The sequence below is a fragment of the Piliocolobus tephrosceles genome, chromosome 13, assembly GCF_002776525.5.
Source record: "Piliocolobus tephrosceles isolate RC106 chromosome 13, ASM277652v3, whole genome shotgun sequence".
Classification (NCBI taxonomy): Eukaryota; Metazoa; Chordata; class Mammalia; order Primates; family Cercopithecidae; genus Piliocolobus; species Piliocolobus tephrosceles.
The window spans coordinates 62524262-62543216 of record NC_045446.1 but is presented as its reverse complement, the minus strand read 5'-3'; the positions used below and the strand labels follow the sequence as shown (position 1 = coordinate 62543216).

The window sequence follows — 18955 nt, the reverse complement described above, 5'->3', positions numbered from 1 at the left end:
CGGGCTAGACCCCAGGTCTGACTGTCTCCAAATCCTGCTCTTTCACTCCACTCCAGTGCATTTGCTCATGGGTGAGTCTGTTGGCTGGACTGAGAGTTCCCTGAGTCAGGGCTGGCTATGAGTCCGTCCAGTGCCCAGCAGTGTAGCTCACAACCAGGCTGGGCACAGAGGATTCCATATACCTGATATTGAGCTATTTGTGCCTCTCTTGTTGACTTTTGAGTTTTTCTGAGTCAATCCAGTTTTCTCTATGGCCACAAGGTGGTGGCAACAGCCTGCAGGCTGCCCAGACCAGGCCAGACTGACTTAGCTAGCATTGCTTTTCTTCTAGGCTTGGTGTTTCCTAACCAGAATCTCTGCTTTGGGTCTCCCTTCCCTGTGCTTAGCACTGGGGAGTTTGCAGACGTCTCAACCATAATTTCATCTCCTTGACATCCTTGTGAAGCTGGCAGGGCAAGGAGTTTTGTCTGTGTCTTACAGTCAGGGAAGCTGTGGTTGAGAGGGAGAGGAGCTGTCATGGTCACGTGGTGAGTAGTGGGAGTGGAATGGAGCCAGAACTCAAAGATTCCTAGCTGAGGCCCTCTGCATCCTCAGAGAGACCTGCACCCTGCTTGCTCCCCTCATTCTACCTTTCCCTTTGGGTTTATGACTTTTGACATCAAGATTCAGAACTGGGTTGAAGAACTAGAGTTGAGGGAGAAAGTGGACAAGGTCGGGGAATGGTTAGTAATAACTCTTGCAGGAACATAAAACATATTATGCAGAGCTTCATAGATTATGAAGAGCACACTATTTACCATAGGCAAGACGTGGTGCTAGCAGTTGACATGCATTCCCTCTATGATGAGAGGAGTTAAGAGTTTGGGCTCTATAGTAGAAAGGTGTGGAAGTCAGGTTGTTAACAGTGGCCACCATGTGGGAAGGGAATGATTAGCTTTCTCATTATATATCGTGGCATCAGTTTGCTTGTTAAAGTCCATGTTTCTAAAGTACTGCTACTGTCTTAGTGGGCCCTCCATGCAGTCCCGAGGCAGGTGTGTCCTGGCCACGCATCTGACCAGTACCCCCTTTCGCTTCAGATGCAGCCCTGTTGGAAGCTGCCCGTGCCAACAATGTGCAAGAAGTCACCAGGTGAGTTGAACCCCAGGCCTTGCTCTCCCTGACAGGAGAGGCTGAGCAGGGCGAGCCTCTTCTTGTGTGATGACTTTGCTTTAGAGGAAATCCTCACCCTAAGCTGGGAACTGTCCCCTGTGACATCTCTGTAGTCACAGAGTCACCTGGGCTCCCTTGACCCAGATCACCCCTTAGATATTTTCGGTAGGAAGTCAGCTCCCAAACATCCCTGGATCCTTCAGCTATTTTGTTCTTCACTGGGTTGGTTTGGACTCCCCCCAAACCCCACATCCTGTGGGTTCTTCTCTGAATCTTCTGATTTGTTCTCATTTCCTTGGGGATGGCCACGTGTTACTGCTTGCTGACTGGACAGGTTGCAGGTGGGCATCTATGGAAAGGCTTGGGGATTTGGGACAGAGTTGGAAGAGACCATCTGCCAGAAGGTCTGGGGCTAGAAATGCCTGCCTTCAGGGCCAGGGGCCCATACCTGGCTCTGCCCAGGGACAGACTGCATTTCTGTAGCTTCACTGGCTCAGCTAGTCCCCAGTGACCACTGGGAGGTTGAATTTGAGGCTTATTATTCGGCAAGGGCAAGATTCAACTAGGCTCAACCCAGTGCCAGGTACAGGGCAGAGTCTGTGTCCAGGATGGATGCTCAGACTGGGGCCAGCATGGGGCATCAGTTACAGGGCTATTGGTTAAGGGCAGAGGTCTTATTCTTGTTGAAACTACTGGCCCCCACTGGGCCTAACCTTGGCCTCTCTTGGCCCTTTATATAGAGCTAGGTGGCCACAGGACACCCCCCTTCCTTGCCATCATGTCCGCATGTTAGACAAGAAGTCAGGCCTTGGGGTGGCTATTTCCACACCCAGTGCTACAGGCCCTTAGTGTTCTTCCCCACTTCAGCTTCCTGAACATACAAGAAAATGTTGAAAAGCAGCCATGGCCCCACCAAGACTTACTGCTTTGATTCCCTTTCATTTTATCTGCAGCATTATTATTGATTCTCAAGAGTGCTTTTGAGTATTAATGTTCAAGCCTTAGTTTTTAATAAACCACTTTTGGAAGTATGGGCTGGGAGTTGTTTTGTAGCCAAATAAATATGATGGAGCAATAGTTTAATAAACATGCAATGATGCATCTTAAAAACCAAGCACAGATGTCATTCTGTTGTTATAACAGCCATTCATAACTGCAGGCTGTGTGTGGCATCTTCATTCCTCCAGAAACAGATGTGCCTTGCTTCATTCTGCTGCAGTGCAAGGGAGTACGGGTATGGAAACTGACCCTTGCTGACCCTGGAATCACCTGTTGGCTACTGCTGAGGCTGCCAGGCTGCAGCTTTCCCCTTTTGGCAGTACATTTGCAGAGCAGCAATGTTGGGAATCCATTCTTCCATCCCCCAGGGGATGCCACTACCTTTTCCATTGAGCTGCCAAGCATTGATTATTTAGTTCTTTCAAATACATGTTTTTCTAATAGCAGCTAAACACCCACCTCCAAAATACAGAAAGTAATTGAACTTAACAGTGTATGTGTGATTCAGACAATTTTTCTGAACATTCATTCTCATGTGGATAGTATCTGTGGGGGCTTTTCACGTGTGTCCCCAGGCTGTAGCCTGCTTTTCTCCTGCCGCCTCTTGTGCCACCTCACTTGGTCAGGATGACCCTGTCAGAATCTGCCTTCACTCCACGTGAGGACATCAGAGATGAGCAAGGCACAGACCTGCCCTCAGTCCCCATCTCCTACAAGACCACAGAGCCGGGAGCAAGCTGAGCAAAGGCGGGAAGCAGATGCTGGCTGGCTGCTGGGCCTGCAGAATATGTTGATGCTCCTGAGGTGGGATTTGTACAGGGTGTCAGGGAAAGAGGGACGGTTGTCTGAGAGAAACTGGAATGTGCAAGGCTTGCCATGCCCAGGGTGAGGAGTTTTGAACTCTTACTCTATACACAGTGGGGAGACGTGGGAAGTTTTTGAGCAGGGGAATGACCCAATTAAGGCTGACTTGCAGAGGAATGAAGGATGGACTGTATTGGGGAAAGGCTGAGAGCCGATCTGTTAGGAGGCTGTTTCTGTTTCAGTAAGACAGATTCAAGATGATGAAGGCCTGAAGGAAGACATCCTTCCCTCCCCTTCCCCCAAAGCAGTTCTTGATTATGAAAGCATGAGTGGGCCTCTGCTGGGCACTGCAGGTGGGGGTAGAGGGAGCCTGACCATCCTTGCTAGAAGGAAACTTTATGGAATTCCTACAGCAGGTCCTTATTCAGCCTTTCTGTACCCTAGACTCTGTACAGGTGGTTCTTGCTGCTCTTTATTTCTTACTCTATGTCCTGGGCTCTTAGCTCTGCCCAACAGACCTGCCTATAGCAGGATAGAATCCCATCCTCATTTTTTCTTTTTTAAATTTATACATATAGTCATGCGTTACTTAACAATAGGGACACATTCTGAGTAGTGCAATTTCATTACTGTGTGAACATCATAGAGTATACCCAAACCTAAATGGTAATAGCCCGCACACCTAATCTATGTATGGTATATATAGCCTGTTGCTCCTGGGTTAGGAATCTGTATAGCACCTTATTGTCCTGAATACTGTAGGCAATTCTAACACGATGGTAAGTATTTGTGTATCTAGACATACCTAAATACAGAAAAGGTAATTTGTTGCACTGTGATGTTGAGACAGTTACAGTGTTACAAGGGGATAGGAATTTTTCAGCTTCATTATAATCTTATAGGACCACATCCTAAATGCAGTCTATTGTTAACCAACGCATCATGTGTAGTGCATGACTGTAGGTTACGCATGATTGGGTCACCGTGTATATGATCGGTATGGTCAATGATAGCAGTATTTAGAACAAAACTCAGACCTCGTAAATAATACTGTCCTTTACCCTTCTTCCCCACTTGACCTCTCTGGGGCTCTGTACTGTGTCTGTCTCTACTTGACCTCCCCCAGCTCCTGTCCTTAGCCCCAGAGTCTTGGGAAAGTTCTGGATAGTGAAGGGCAGAAGCCTAAGGCTCTTCTGCTCCAGAGGGGGAGGTGCTCGATCTTCTTCTTCAAGGACACCCTGGAATCTTCAGTCCGTGGGCCCTGGATGCGGGTCCTCCACACAGACGGCCCTCTGCCCTGTGTGTTCATTATCCTCTGCTTACACCTTTCAAAGCTCTAGTGCTACTTTCCTTACAGAGCCTTCTTGGATTCCTCCCAGCTGGGTGTGATCTCATCTTCATTTGCCCCTTTCCCCCCACTTTCATCCTATACCTTCCTTCTGGTCTGGGAGAGTACGAGGGTCATCTAGGAAGGGCCATGGCAGTTTGTCACAGGAGGGAGCTCCTTTTGTGGAAGAAAAGCTGGAGGTCGGGTTGGAGAAGTGGAGCTGAATGCCACTTGCCACACAGGTCTTTATATGAAGAAGTCTGTGGACTGTGTTTCATCTGAAACTGCTGGATTGTGTGCCTCCTGAAGGGCAGGGACAAGGTTGCGTTTTCTACCGTCTTTTACCCTGTTGCACAGCACAGTGGCACTTACTTGTTTTTTGTGACTCTTTCTTTGCTTTTTATTGACTTTTCAGTGTACCTGAAGTAAGCAGTCCAGAGTCTTGCTTTCACACTCCCCTTGGCTATATCAGAGGGAGGCCAGGTCTCTTCTCTTTCCTCCCTCCCTCCCTCCCTGTGTAACATCCATTTTCTCCCTTCTCCCCTGAGGCACTTAAGTTCATCCATCTCTGGCTCCTCAGAAGTGGAAGCCTGGCCTCCTACCTGTCAGCAGTGTGAGCAGGTGGTCCTGCTCCTGTGTTTACCCCAAACCTGAGCCTGAGGAACTGCTCACCCGAAACCGAGGGCACAAGACAGACTGGAGGCACATCTGTCTAGGCTCAGGCCGAGCCCTGTGAGGAGCTGTCAGGACTGGGACTGGGAAAAGTGAGGCCTCCTGTTCTCCCAGCGGAGATCACATTTCCTTCAGGACTAACTGGGTGAAAGACAATACCCCTACCCCTCTCCCTTCTCCCGGCAGGGGGCTAGGCCTCTGCTGAGTGCTTCCCTCAGTTGTTCATCAGCCCAAGCTGTCTAGTAAAGGAAGCCTGGTGAGATCAGTCTTGGGCCTCAGACTGCCTGCTCTTTTTCTCCAGGATTTATTTGTTCATTTGACAAAGAGCATCTGCCCTATCCTGAGTCCTCTGCTTGACACAGGGAACACTTGAGCAGGCATGATTCCTGCCCATGATGACAGAGTCAGGGGTAAGCTGTGGCAATAGGGTGGTCAATGCTGTGAGACAGGAAACTACAGGGGCTGTAGGAGACCAGAGGACAAACAGCCTGGGGGATCTGAGAAAGCCTTCTAGAGGAAATGACACCTGGTCATAGACTTAAAATATCAGTTGGGCTTTGTAAATAGAAGGGGAAGGCATTCCGGGCAAAAAGGGCAGCATATGTGGTAGCACGAGGCAAGGAGCAGCCTGGGGGGTATACGGGAGGGGAAGTCACTTGCTGTTCTGTGTTGCCGGATCACAGTCTGAGGCCAGGAGGGACTGGAGATAGGTAGGGACCTGGTTGTGGAGAACATTGATTGACTCTGATTGTCCCTCAGTCGCCCATCTGTCCAGCCTGTGCTTTGTGCCTAGCCCTGAGCTGAGTTTGGAGGAGGAGGGTGGCAACAAAATGAGGAAGGAGAAACAGTCCCTGCCCTAGAGGAGCTCCTGTGCCCTCTGGTGAGAAAGAAGGACATGAGTCAAACATTGAGAGCCAGTGAAACAAGGGACAAATTACCTACCTTTCAACTAACATGAAAATGGTAATACCTAACCCCACAGAGTGGCAGAGTCATTGCTACTAATAACAAAATGATTAATTCATTCAGCCAATACTTATGAGTGCATATTCGGAACTAGGCATTGGGATGAATGTGGCAGATAACAGTAATGAACAAGACTGGCGCAATCCCTGCCCTCTTGGCACAGTCCAACTAGGAGTCAGATGACTAATTATGCAACTATAATTATGTACTTCAAAGCGAAGTACAATTTGTCTTCTCCACAAATGGTGCTGGGTCGACTGGATGTCGACATGGAAAAGAACACAGTTGGACCCTTATCTAATGCCATACATAAAAATGAACTCAAAGTGGTCATGGACTTAAATGTAAGAGTAAAACTATAAAATCCTTAGAAGAAAACATAGGAGTAAATCTTTGTACCTTGGGTTGGGCAAAACTTTCTTAGATGTGGCTCCAAAACACAAGCAATGAAAGAAAAAAAATTGGACTTTATCAAAATTTAAAACTTTCATGCTTCAAAGGACACCATCAAGAAAGTGAAAAGACTCTCACAGAATGGGAGAATAATTTGCAAGTCATGTATCTGATAAGGGACTTACATCCAGAATACATAAAGAACTCTTAACAACTTAACAGTAAAAGGTAATTTAAAAATGGACTGGCCATGGTTGGGAGCCTGAGAGGCAGGAGGATCACTTGAGGCCAGGAATTTGAGACCAACCTGCACAATGTAGCAAGACTCTGCCTCAAAGAGAAAAAAAAAAAATTAGCCGGATGTGGTGGCATGTGCTTGTAGCCCTAGCTACTTGGGAGGCTGAGGCGGGAGCATCATTTGAGCCTGGGAGTTGGAGGTTATAGTGAACTGTGATTACACCACCGCCCTCCAGCCTGTACAGCAGAGTGAGACCCTGTCTCTTAAAAAAAAAAAAAAAAAGGACAAAGTATTTGAATAGATATTTCTTCAAAGAAAATACAGAAATGACCAATAAGCAGTTGAAAACATGCTCAACCCTTGTTAGGAAATTCGCATCAAAACCTGATACCATTAGGATGGCTATAATAAAAAAGCTAATAAGAGTAAGTTAAGTGTTGGTGAAGATGTGGAGACACTGGAACCCTCATACATTCCTGGTGGGCATGTGAAATGGTGTAGCCGTTTTGGAAAACAGTTTCATAGTTCCTCAAAATGTTTAACAGGAGTTACCATAAGACCCAGCAAGTCCACTCTAGGAATATGCCCCAGAGAAAGGAAAACATGAACACTCGTATACATGAGTGTTCATAGCAGCATTATTCATATTAGCCAAAAAGTGGAAATGTGAACCTAAAGGAAAAAACTAAAGCAAAATTAGTAGAAAGAGTTTATTGGGGCCAAGTATGGGGACTGCAGCCCAGGAGTCTAGATTCAAGTTGCCATAAATATATGCTCCAGATTAGCAACAGTTTGCAAGTGGGTTTTTAAAGGGAAAAACAAGAGGAACTTTCTTTGTTTTTGTTTTTGTTTTTTTGAGACGGAGTCTCGCTCAGTTGCCCAGGCTGGAGTGCAGTGGTGCAATCTCAGCTCAGTGCAAACTCCGCCTCCCGGGTTCACGCCATTCTCCTGCCTCAGCCTCCCAAGTAGCTGGGACTACAGGCGCCCGCTGCCACGCCTGGCTAGTTTTTTGCATGTTTAGTGGAGATGGGGTTTCACCGCGTAAGCCAGGATGGTCTCGATCTCCTGACCTCGTGATCCGCCCGTGTCAGCTTCCCAATGTACTGGGATTACAGGCGTGAGCCACCACGCCCAGCCCTTTCTTTGTTTTTGAGACAGAATCTCAGTCCGTCACCCGGGCTGGAGTGCAGTGGCGTGATCTCAGCTCATTGCAACCTCTGCCTCCTGATTTCAAGCGATTCTCGTACCTCAGCCTCCCGAGTAGCTGGAATTACAGGCACACGCCACCACACCTGGCTAAGTTTTGTGTATTTTTGTGTTTTTTAAGTAGAGATGGGGTTTCACCATGTTGGCCAGACTGATGTCGAACTCCTGACCTCAAGTGATCTGCCCACCTCAGCCTCCCAAAGTGCTGGGATTGGCCTGAGCCACCACACAGAAGAGGCACTTTTTAAGTTGTTTACCAATAATTTACATTAAAATAACATAAGCTATTGATGGGCTATACATTGTTCTTTGTATCACATATTCCAGGAACGACAGGGAAGTAATGGGTGAGGCAGCTAGTTAGGAAACTACAGGGGAGAAAAAGAGGAAAATGGCTTTAAACAGTTGCCCCCAAGCATGGGGCAGGGGTGTGGGGTCATGGCTGAGTCCTATACTCAGGTCTCTCTGGACGTGATACATTTTGCATAAAAATATGATAGAACAGTACATCAGAATATTATTCATCAATTCGAAGGAGGTACTGATAACATGCTACAACATGGATGAACCCTGAAAATATGCTAAGTGAAAGAAGCTAGTCACCGAAGGCCACTGTCTTTGTCTGTTTGGGCTGCTATAACAGAATACCACAGTTGGGTGGTTTATGAACAGCAGACATGTATTGCTCTCAGTTCTAGAGAACAAAGTCCTAGATCAAAACCTCTGTGTAAACGAGATTGAAGTGAACTCTTAAGGATGAAGAGAAAGGCGGAAGACAGTTCAGTTCAGTTAGAGGGAATAGCAGGTGGAAGGTCTTGAGTCAAAGATGTGGAGAAATTGAGGAATTGAGAGAAGGCTAATAAGGCTGGACCCTAGAAAGCAAGGGGGCGAGTTGTGTCAAATGAAGTTGGAGAGTTGAGCAGGAACCATACCACACTGGGTCTGTAGGCCATAGTAACAGTTTTTATTTTTGTCCTAAGAGCATGGGCAACCACTGAGGAATTTTCAGCCAGTATGTGTATGTGTGAGAAAGACTAACAGGTATACATTGTGACATGATATAGATCTGCAGTTTTAAAAGATCATTCTGGTTGTTTGGTAGAGAACAGATTGGTAGAGATCTGTGGTGGATGCTGGAAGACTGGTTGAAAAGCAGCTGGAGTAGTCCAGGTGAGAGAAGATGTGACGTGGACTAAGATGTCAGCAGCAGAGGGGGAGGAAGTAAGCTCGATAGGGCTTGGTGGCGGTTAGGACAGTGCCTGGCACAGTGCCTGCCACACAGTAAGTGTTCAATAAATGAATGAATAGAATTGGATGTGGGTGATTAGGGAGAAGAGGGTCTTAACGAATTTCCGTTTTCTGGCTCGATCATCTGTGTAGATGCTCTTACCATTCACTGAGATGTGGATCCCTGAGGAACACTGGGTTTGGGGGGAAAGATTGTGAGTTCAGTTTTAAACATGCTGAATTTAACATGTCAGTGGAAACATCAATTAGGCAGTAGAACCTCTGGATCCTTCTGACTTCCCACTATATGTACCATGTTGCCTCTTAAATTATCATGTAGGAGATACTTTTGGTGTCCTGTTTTGATTTCCGGTTTTATGGCTTTAGAAAATAAATAACTTCATACTAGCCCAAGCTGGTTTACTAGACGGCTTTGGGGAAAAAAAAATCTGATTTGGTTTACAGTTCAGGAAAAAAGAAAGGGTTGGGCTTTGTTGAGGGGTAAACATATTTCTTCTAGCTTTGCATTGATGGCTTGGTTTGGTTCTTGTCCCTGGATGCCCCAGCTTGGGGCTTGAGGCACTTGCTGTCCATGTGCCAGGATTGAGGTGTCCAGAATGTGCTTAGCTACAGCATAGGTAAATGTCCTGCACATTGATCCAGGGATTTTTATCTAATTAACAAAACCCTGGCTGTTAAATACATTTGGCTGTCTCGGGGCCTCAGAGAGGCTGTCTGTTTATTGATTGTTGTATCCTTTTGGCTGGATGGGAAGATATTAATGCTGGCATCAGAGCAACCAAAACATCCAGCTCTCTTAATCAGGAAGTATGTAAATATCCTTGTGGCTTGCAGTGGATTGAAACAAAAGCTTTATCCTAGACCAAAGGTCAAGGCCTCATGGGCATCACTCCTGTAATTTGATACTTATAGTGAGAGCTTCTGAAGATCCTCACACAGTTTTTTGAATGCTAGAGTATACACAGGCTTTTTGAATGCCTTTCCAGGATTTTGGAAAGGCTGCATAATGTTACAGAAAGAATGCAAGAGTTTTAGAATTAAAAGACCTCGTTTCTATTTTTGACATAGTTACTAACAAGCTATGTGACCAATTAATAAGGCACTGAACTTCCCTAAGTCTTAGCTTCCAAGTCTTGTTCATGGGGTCCCCACTGGTAACTTTTAAATACAGTTCTCTAGTGTTCAGAGAAAACTGAGTCCTTCTGGAAGGGTCCAGATCACACACTGAAACCCTAGGCTTGCTCAAGTAGACCTTGTACCTGTCAAGCAGTTCTACAGAGTGGCCCAGGGCCTGGCTTCTTTTCTGGGGTATGTGGCTTGCTGTGGCTCTTGATTGCTTGTTCCTGGGTGATGGAAGGCAATTGGGAAATATTGGATTAGCAGCTTCTCTATAACTTCATGGGTAGGTGAGTTGTGGGAGCAGCTGGTCAACTGCCCAGAAGCCCTGCAGAGGCAGACAGTTGGCCATGAGCAGAGAACAGCCAGGGCCTAACGCAGTGGGCCTGGAGAGACAAGTCATGCCACTGAAAAGGAGCCCAGCCAGCCCTGTGTGGCCTTGGGCTGTCTCTCAGTTTCCTCGGGAGCCTTCACTGTAAAATATCTTTGATATTACTTGTCTGATCACTTTCCCAGGATCTTGTGAGCATTTCAGGCAGGTGACTCCTTGTCTGGAAAATTCCTCATCCTCCGGTCATCACTGTCACATCTTCCTGAAAGCCTTCCCTGATCCCCCAGTGAAACAGCTCTGATGAGTGGAGGGACACCAGGGCTCCTGTCCCATGTTGAATTAGATGAGACGACATGGATGATTTGTTTTTTCTAAGACCAGCCAAGCGGGCGCAAAAGAACCAGCGGGTAGGCAAGTGTAGGAGCAAAACTGCGCAGTTTATTTTTGGTCACCTAAGGTGTGGGGGTGAAGTCTGTCGGCCTCCGGCAAAGGAGGCCGGCAGAGTCCCCCGGTGGGGCTCTCGGACGGACTTCCCACAGTCCCGACATCCCGACAGCAGTGGGACTGCGAGAAGGCCGCCGGGGTTGTGAGAAGGCCGCGTGGCTCAATGGCCAAGAGTGGCTTTTCTAGGAGTGGGAGGGCAATAGGTGGGGCATGGGCGTGTCAGGGGCATTCCGCAGGTGCGACGAGGTAAATCTTGGTCTCTTCGGATTGACGTCACCTGGCGCATGCCCAGTTGGTCTGCACCTTCCCGGGGCCGGCTGCGAAAGGGGGCCGGCTGCATTTTCCCGCGCGCGGGAAGAGTTGGTGGTGAAGAAGAACCCGGAAGTGCACCATCTTGCCTCCGTTCGTCCAAACAATGGACACATGTGGATTGGTTTTAAGGAGCGGAGAGTTTAATAGGCAAGAATAGGCAAGAAGGAAGGGAGAAGGAAGAAGCTCCCCTGTACAGAGACAGAGGGAGGGGGTCTCCAAAGCCAAGAGAGGGAACCCCACCTGTCATGGATACCAGCCAGGTATATACAGAGGCTGGAGGAGGCGGTATCTGATTTGCATAGGGCTCAAGGGATTGGTTTGACTAGGCATGTCATTCATGTACCCCGCAAAAAAGCTGCCCTCCCACCCTAGCATTTTAATATGCAAATGCAGGGCACCATGTCCTGAGTAACTGGAATTACAGGCATGCGCCACCACACCTGGCTAATTTTGTATTTTTAGTAGAGATGGGGTTTCTCCATGTTGGCCAGGCTGGTCCTGAACTCCCGACCTCAGGTGATCCACCTGCCTTGGCCTCCCAAAGTGCTGGGATTACAGGCATGAGCCACTGTGCTTGGCCAGGTGGACCCAGTTTTTTTAATGGCCTTCATTTACATATCAAAGGTTGCCAACCTGGCTCTAAGAACAGGGCTTTCCTAGAAACTTTTCTGGAGATGCTTTAAAAACCGAAAACTTCCCATGGACCTCTTTTCGTCTCTTATCTGCCTGAAATAATTTCTTAAAAACTCCTGGCCGGGCGCGGTGGCTCAAGCCTGTAATCCCAGCACTTTGGGAGGCCGAGACGGGTGAATCACGAGGTCAGGAGATCGAGACCATCCTGGCTAACACGGTGAAACCCCGTCTCTACTAAAAAAATACAAAAAAACTAGCCAGGCGATGTGGCGGGCGCCTGTAGTCCCAGTTACTCGGGAGGCTGAGGCAGGAGAATGGCGTAAACCCGGGAGGCGGAGCTTGCAGTGAGCTGAGATCCGGCCACTGCACTCCAGCCGGGGCTACAGGGCGAGACTCCGTCTCAGAGAAAAAAAAACAAAAGAAAAACAAACTCCTACAACGCCAGTATCTGTGAATTCCCATAGCACTATGTACTATATAAGTACTGTGTAAGTGAGAGCACTTGGGATGGGTTATCTGTTTCCTTGTCTCCCTCACAATACTGAGTTTTGGAGGGCAGCAGACCATTGCTGTGTTGTTTATCACTGTGCATGTAAATAGTTGCCAAATACTTAATATTATTGAAAGTTTGTTTTTTGTTTTTGTTTTTGTTTTTGTTTTTGAGATGGAGTCTCGTTCTGTTGCCCAGGCTGGAGTGCAGTGGCACATTCTCGGCTCACTGCAACCTCTGTCTCCCAGGTTCAAGCCATTCTCCTGCCTCAGCTTCCCTAGTAGCTGGGATTACAGATGACCGCGACTGTGCCCAGCTAATTTTTGTGTTTTTAGTAGAGATGGGGTTTCACCATGTTGGCCAGGCTGGTCTCGAACTCCTGACCTCTTGATCCACCCACCTTGGCCTCTGAAAGTGCTGGGATTGCAGGCGTGAGCCACCATGCCCAGCCATTGAAAGCGTTTTGTGTTTCGTTTGTTTGTTTATTTCATTGAGACAAGAGCTTATCTTGTTGCACAGGCTGGTCTTGAACTCCTGGGCTCAAGCAATCCTCTTGCCTTGGCCTCCCAAAGTGCCAGGATTACAGATGTGAGCCACCACGCCTGGCTAAAAGTGTTCGGTAAATGATAAAAAGTTAAGCAAACTTTGTAGCTATTACAGTCATAATAAACGTGTAGACAGAGGACAAACAAAAATGAAGTAGTTCGATCATTTATTCATTAAACAAATAGTGCCTACTATGTGTGGTACTGTGCTTGGTAGATCAGTAGTCAGTCAGGACATGTACAGGACTTGCCTCATGGAGCTCAAAGCCTTGTCAGACATGAATCCTACAAATGCGAATTTACAGTTAGTACAAATGCTGCAAAGGAAGGAGACAGGGAATCAGGAGAGCCAGTGACAGCCAGATTTCCCCTGGTCAGAGGAAGCTTGAGCTTGAAAGTGAAGATAAGGAAGAGTTTGTCTCGATGGAAAAGGGTGGGAAGAGCTCTCCTGGCACAAGGATCTTTTTTTTTTTTTTTTGAGACAGAGTCTTGCACTGTTGCCCAGGCTGGAGTGTAATGGCACAATCTCGGCTCACTGCAAGCTCTGCCTCCTGGGTTCATGCCATTCTCCTGCCTCAGTCTCCCAAGTAGCTGGGACTATAGGCGCCCACCACCACGCCCGACTAATTTTTTGTACTTTTAGTAGAGATGGGGTTTCACTGTGCTAGCCAGCATGGTCTCAATCTCCTGACCTCATGATCCGCCTGCCCAGGCCTCCCAAAGTGCTGGGATTACAGAAGTGAGCCACCGCACCCAGCAAGGAACTTTTATTGACAAGAATCCTGCAGGAGGAGGAAGCAAGGCCACTGTGAAGGACTGAAAAAGGCCAGTGGTACTCCAGCTAGAGGAAGGTGCCAGAAGCCTAGAATAAGCAGACCCTGCAGGGCATCAGAGGCCACATGAAGTAGCTTTGTCTTTTTTTTTTTTTTTTGAGATGGAGTCTCGCTTTGTCACCCAGGCTGGAGTGCAGTGGCGCGATCTCGGCTCACTGCAAACTCCACCTCCCGGGTTCACGCCATTCTCCTGCCTCAGCCTCCCAAGTAACTGGAACTACAGGCGCCTGCCACCTCGCCTGGCTAATTTTTTGTATTTTTAGTAGAGACGGGGTTTCACCGTATTAGCCAGGATGGTCTCGATCTCCTCACCTTGTGATCTGCCCACCTCAGCCTCCCAAAGAACTGGGATTACAGGCATGAGCCACCGCACCTGGCCCTGTCTTTATTTTTACAGCACTGGCAGCTGAGATGGGTTGAGAGGGGATCAATATGATCAGCAACCATTCTTATGACTGAGGAACATGAGGAACTGATGGGAGTGCCTCCCTGCCTGTATGTGTCAGGCATCATCTTGGGCATGGTCCTGCCCCTTGAGGGACCACAACGCTGTAATCTCTCAGGGCCTAACAGCAGGGGCAATTGTTAGGCTCTGCCTCCCTACCATCATTTCTGTGGCCCAAATGCTGTCTCTCCTCTGAAATCCTGGCTTAATCAAAATCATAACACAATTCATGTCAGCACAGCCAGAACCAATTGGAATTTTTCTCCCAAGGAATTTTCCTGGAAACTGAGGAACAGAGATAAATCCAAGAATGTTGAAAACGATCAAGCCAGTGTGTTACTGTGCTTCTAATATTCACTTATGCTGCTTGCCTTGTAGTTCCTGTTCTGTCTCTGCCTTTTTGAAAAAACCTCAGAAAATTTCACTTTCTGAACTTTGAGGCTCTACTATGTCCTGCCTCCTTTATGTTCCTCTCCTTGTGATTCTGTCAATGGATGCAGATATAAGAGGATTTTTTTTTTTGGAGATGGAATCTCACTCTGCCGCCCAGAGCAGAGTGCTGCAGTGGTACGATCTTAACTCACTGCAACCTCTGTCTCCCGGTTTCAAGCAATTCTCCTGGCTCAGCCTCCAGAGTACCTGGGATTATAGGCATGCGCCACCACACTTGGCTAATTTTTGTATTTTTAGTAGAGACAGGGTTTTGCCATGTTGGCCAGGCTGGTCTTGAACTCCTGACCTCGTGATCCTCCTGCCTCAGCCTGTCAAAGTGCTGGGATTACAGGCATGAGCCACTGCACCTGGCCTTCAAGTGGATTTCTTATCATTAGCAGGAAGCAGTGGTGAGGACTTTGGAGTCTGACAAAACAAGGCTTGAATCCCAGGTGTGACCATTGGTTAGTTCTGTGACCTTGGACAAGTTGTCTAATCTCTCTAACCTTAGATTCTTCATCTGCAAAGTAGGGATGATAATTGACCTGCCTCACACCATTGCTGTGTCATGTTTACTGATTCATCTCCTCGCTTTTCTCTCCAGTTGCTTCTTGTGTATTTCTCCTCACCTAGGCTGTGAGCTCTGTCACAGCAAGGTGTATGGCACTTCCTCCTGCCTTCACCATAAGTCACACAAGGCTGGCTGGCACTCAGAAGGCATACAATATAGATGGAGTCTGGCCCGTTGATTGATTGATTGATTGATAGAAACCTTGTTTATTCTCCAAAGGCTAACCAGCAGGAGAGCACAGTCCTAGGCAGCAGCTGCGCAGGCTGACTGGTCTCCAGGATCCTCCATTCATGTGGATGGGAGGCTCAGGAAGGCTGCATAAGAATCCTCTTTGAGGCTGGGCTGAGGCTTCCATCTCAATGCCCTTTTGTTTAAGGGATAGCACCCAGGCCTCCTGCGAAGCCTGTGTGTTTGACCAGCCTTTGCAGATGGACAGTGTACTGGGGCGGGATGTAAAGCACAAACAATTGAGGGAGGCCCCTGGAATTCCCAGGGGCTCAGAGTCCAGCAGGGGTAGGGAGGGGCAGGATCCTTCCCAGGGCACATCAGGAGCTCAGTCAAAACCTCTAGATGGGTCAGACAGGATCTCAGGCACTTTTGTCTCCAGCCTCATTTCCTTTCCAGTCTTCAGGTCCCCACTTTAGCTTCTCTGATGGTCAACATCCAGCCCTCTTTGGGTGCCTCTAGGTATGAGGCAGTCTCTGCCTCCTGAACAGTAGGCAAATTCTGATTGAATATACATTCATTCTTTTTTCTTTTGAGGTATAATTCACATACCATAAAAGTCAACCTTTAGAAATATATAATTTAGTGGATTTTAGAACATTTATAAGGTTGTACAACCAGCACCACTAATTCCAGAATTTCTAGAATGTTTTACCACTCTCCCACTCCATCTCAGACCCCCAGAAACCTCTGGTTCCAATAGTTGTTACTCCCCATTCTCCGCTCCCCCTAGACATTGCAACCACTAATCTGCTTTCTGTTTCTGGATTTGCCTGTTCTGAACATTTCTTATAAATGGAATTATACAATATGTGGCCTTTTGTGTCTGGCTTCGTTCACTGAGCATAATGTTTTCAAGGTTCATCTGTGTTGTAGCATATATCAGTACTTTATTCCTTTTCGTGGCTGAATAATATTCCCTGTATGGGTGTACTACATTTTATGGATGTATATCCATACAGGATGTCATTTGTCAGTTGATGGACATTTGTGTTTCCACTTTTTAGCTATTATGAATAAGGCATGAACATTCATGTACAGATTTCTATGTGAATGTATGTTTTCATTTCTCTTCAGTATATACCTAGGAGTGGAATTGCTGGGCCATAGAATAACTGTACATTTAACATTTTGAGGAACTGCCAAACCGTTTTCCAGGATGGCTTCACCATTTTACATTCTCAAAAGCAATGTGTGAGCGTTCTACCTTTTCCACATCCTCACCAACAATTGTCGTCATCACTTATAGCCAACCTAGTGTGTGTGGAGTGGTATCTCATTGTGGTTTTGATTTGCATTTCCCTGATGGCTAATGATGTGAGCATCTTTTTGTGTGCTTATTGGCCATTTCTATATCTTCTTTGGCATTTATTCATTCTTTTTTCTTTTTTTTTTGAGACGGAGTCTTGCTCTGTCACCCAGTCTGGAATGCAGTGGCGCAATCTTGGCTCACTCCAGCCTCTGCCTCCAGGGTTCAAGTGATTCTTTTGCCTCAGCCTCCCGAGTAGCTGGGATTACAGGCATGTGCCATCATCCCTGGCTAATTTTTGTGTTTTTTTTTTTTTTTTGAGATGGAGTCTTGCTCTGTCACCCAGGCTGGAGTGCAGTGGCACGATCTTGGCTCACTGCAAGCTCCGCCTCCTGGGTTCATGCCATTCTCCCGCCTCAACCTCCCAAGTAGCTGGGACTACAGGCACCCACCACCATGCCTGGCTAATTTCTTGTATTTTTAGTAGAGGCGGGGTTTCACTGTGTTAGCCAGGATGGCCTTGATCTCCTGACCTCGTGATCCGCCCGCCTTGGCCTCCCAAAGTGCTAGGATTACAGGCGTGAGCCACCACGCCTGGCCAATTTTTATATTTTTAGTAGAGATGGGGTTTTGCTGTGTTGGCCAGGCTGGTCTCAAACTCCAGACCTCAGGTAATCTGCCTGCCTCGGCCTCCCAAGTGCTGAGATTACAGGTGTGAGTCACTGTGCCCGGCCATTCTTTGGCATTTATTCATTCTTAAGGCCTGTTATGAGCAATGTCTTATTAGGCATTGAGGAGGAGAAAAATGTATCATGATGACCTCTGTCTTTCAGGGAACTTGCGGTCTGGTAAGAGAACTGTAATTAGTACAGGTGAAAAGTTAGGGCTTCACAGACAAGGTGTCGTTTAGTTTGAGTCTAGAGATAGGTAGTATTTGTATACAAGGAGCTTTGCGGAAAGACTTTCTGGGCAGTTGGAGTAATGTAAGTAAAGACAATTTGTAATTAGTAGTAGAAAACAGTTTTATCTTCTGATTAGCTCTGAAGTAATAGTGTGAAAGCACCTGGCAGAGGACTTGGCACATGACGGGCTGTCATGTGTTAGCTCCCTTTGCAACTCCCCTCATTTGTTCCCAGCTCTGTCTTCTAGGACTACATGGCTTCCTTTTCCTGTTCCAGATTTTAAACTCTTAGGAGACAGAGCTCCAAGCTATATGAGCCTTGGTTCACTAAACTGTCGTTTCAAGTCTCCTCCTCATCCTAGTCATTTTAAAATGAAACAGCCACAAAGTTTTGGTGCCCTCTCTGAATTCCAGTGTGGCATGACCATTATTGTGAGGAGCAGGGCAACCATCCCCTTTGTTAAAGATTTTATGCTTCTATTGATATGGCCCGACCTTGTATTGGCTTTCTTGGCAGCTGCCTTATACTCCTAGGTTCTGTTAAGCTTGTAATCAGCCCAGCCTTCTGAGATCCATGGCTTCTTATGTCCTGTAACCTTTTGATTGGATTTGTTTGCAGAGCTTATTTTAACCTAAAGGTAAGGACACTTTAAGGCTTTGTATTTGCTTGTGAATTTGTAATATTTGAAATGTGAATATATACTATGTGATAGTAGGGTGGTATGGAGACTACCAGAAAGAAGAAAGGATAGGCTTGGACCGTTCTCAGCATGAGACTAGAAGGGAACTAGGACTTCCAATAGAGAAGATTCTAGGAAACAGGACTAATCAGAAAGTATCTTCATCCCTCAAGTAAACTGCTTTCCACTTAAGGCTTTTCCTTATTTTCTGTCAGATGATTGGTCCCATCAGACAACTGTGGTGTGCTGACACATGCTAAATGTGGGAAAGAAGGGAAGAATTGGGCATATGAGCCCTGGAAGACAGTGTGGCTCCATCGAGTTTGGGCTCCCTCCCCAGATGCTACTTACTAGCCTTGTAATCGGGTTTTTTTTTTGTTTGTTTGTTTTGTTTTTTTTGAGACAGAGTTTCGCTCTGTCGCCAGGCTGGAGGTACAGTGGCGCAATCTCGGCTCACTGCAACCTCCGCCTCCCGGGTTCAAGTGATTCTCCTGCTTCAGCCTCCTAAGTAGCTGGGATTACAGGCATGTGCCACCACACCTGGCTAATTTTTGTATTTTTAGTAGAGAAGGGGTTTCATCATGTTGGTCAGGCTGGTCTTCAACCCCTGACCTCGTGATCCACCCTCCTTGACCTCCTAGAGTGCTGGGAATACAGGTGTGAGCCACCGTGCCCAGCCTGGCCTTATAATCTTAACCAGTCATTTACCCTTTGTAAGACTTGGGCTTCTTTCAGAGGATCAA

At 47.1% G+C, this 18955-nt stretch overlaps 1 protein-coding gene across 1 annotated transcript in view; it reads left to right on the top strand.

The window, feature by feature from the left end:
- CLPB (caseinolytic mitochondrial matrix peptidase chaperone subunit B) overlaps window positions 1-18955 on the top strand; it is a 152126-nt gene that overhangs the window by 3213 nt on the left and 129958 nt on the right. Inside the window, exon 2 of the mRNA XM_023209529.1 lies at window positions 1080-1131. Coding sequence (XP_023065297.1) covers window positions 1080-1131 — 52 coding nt within the window. The remainder of the gene's footprint in view (window positions 1-1079; window positions 1132-18955) is intronic.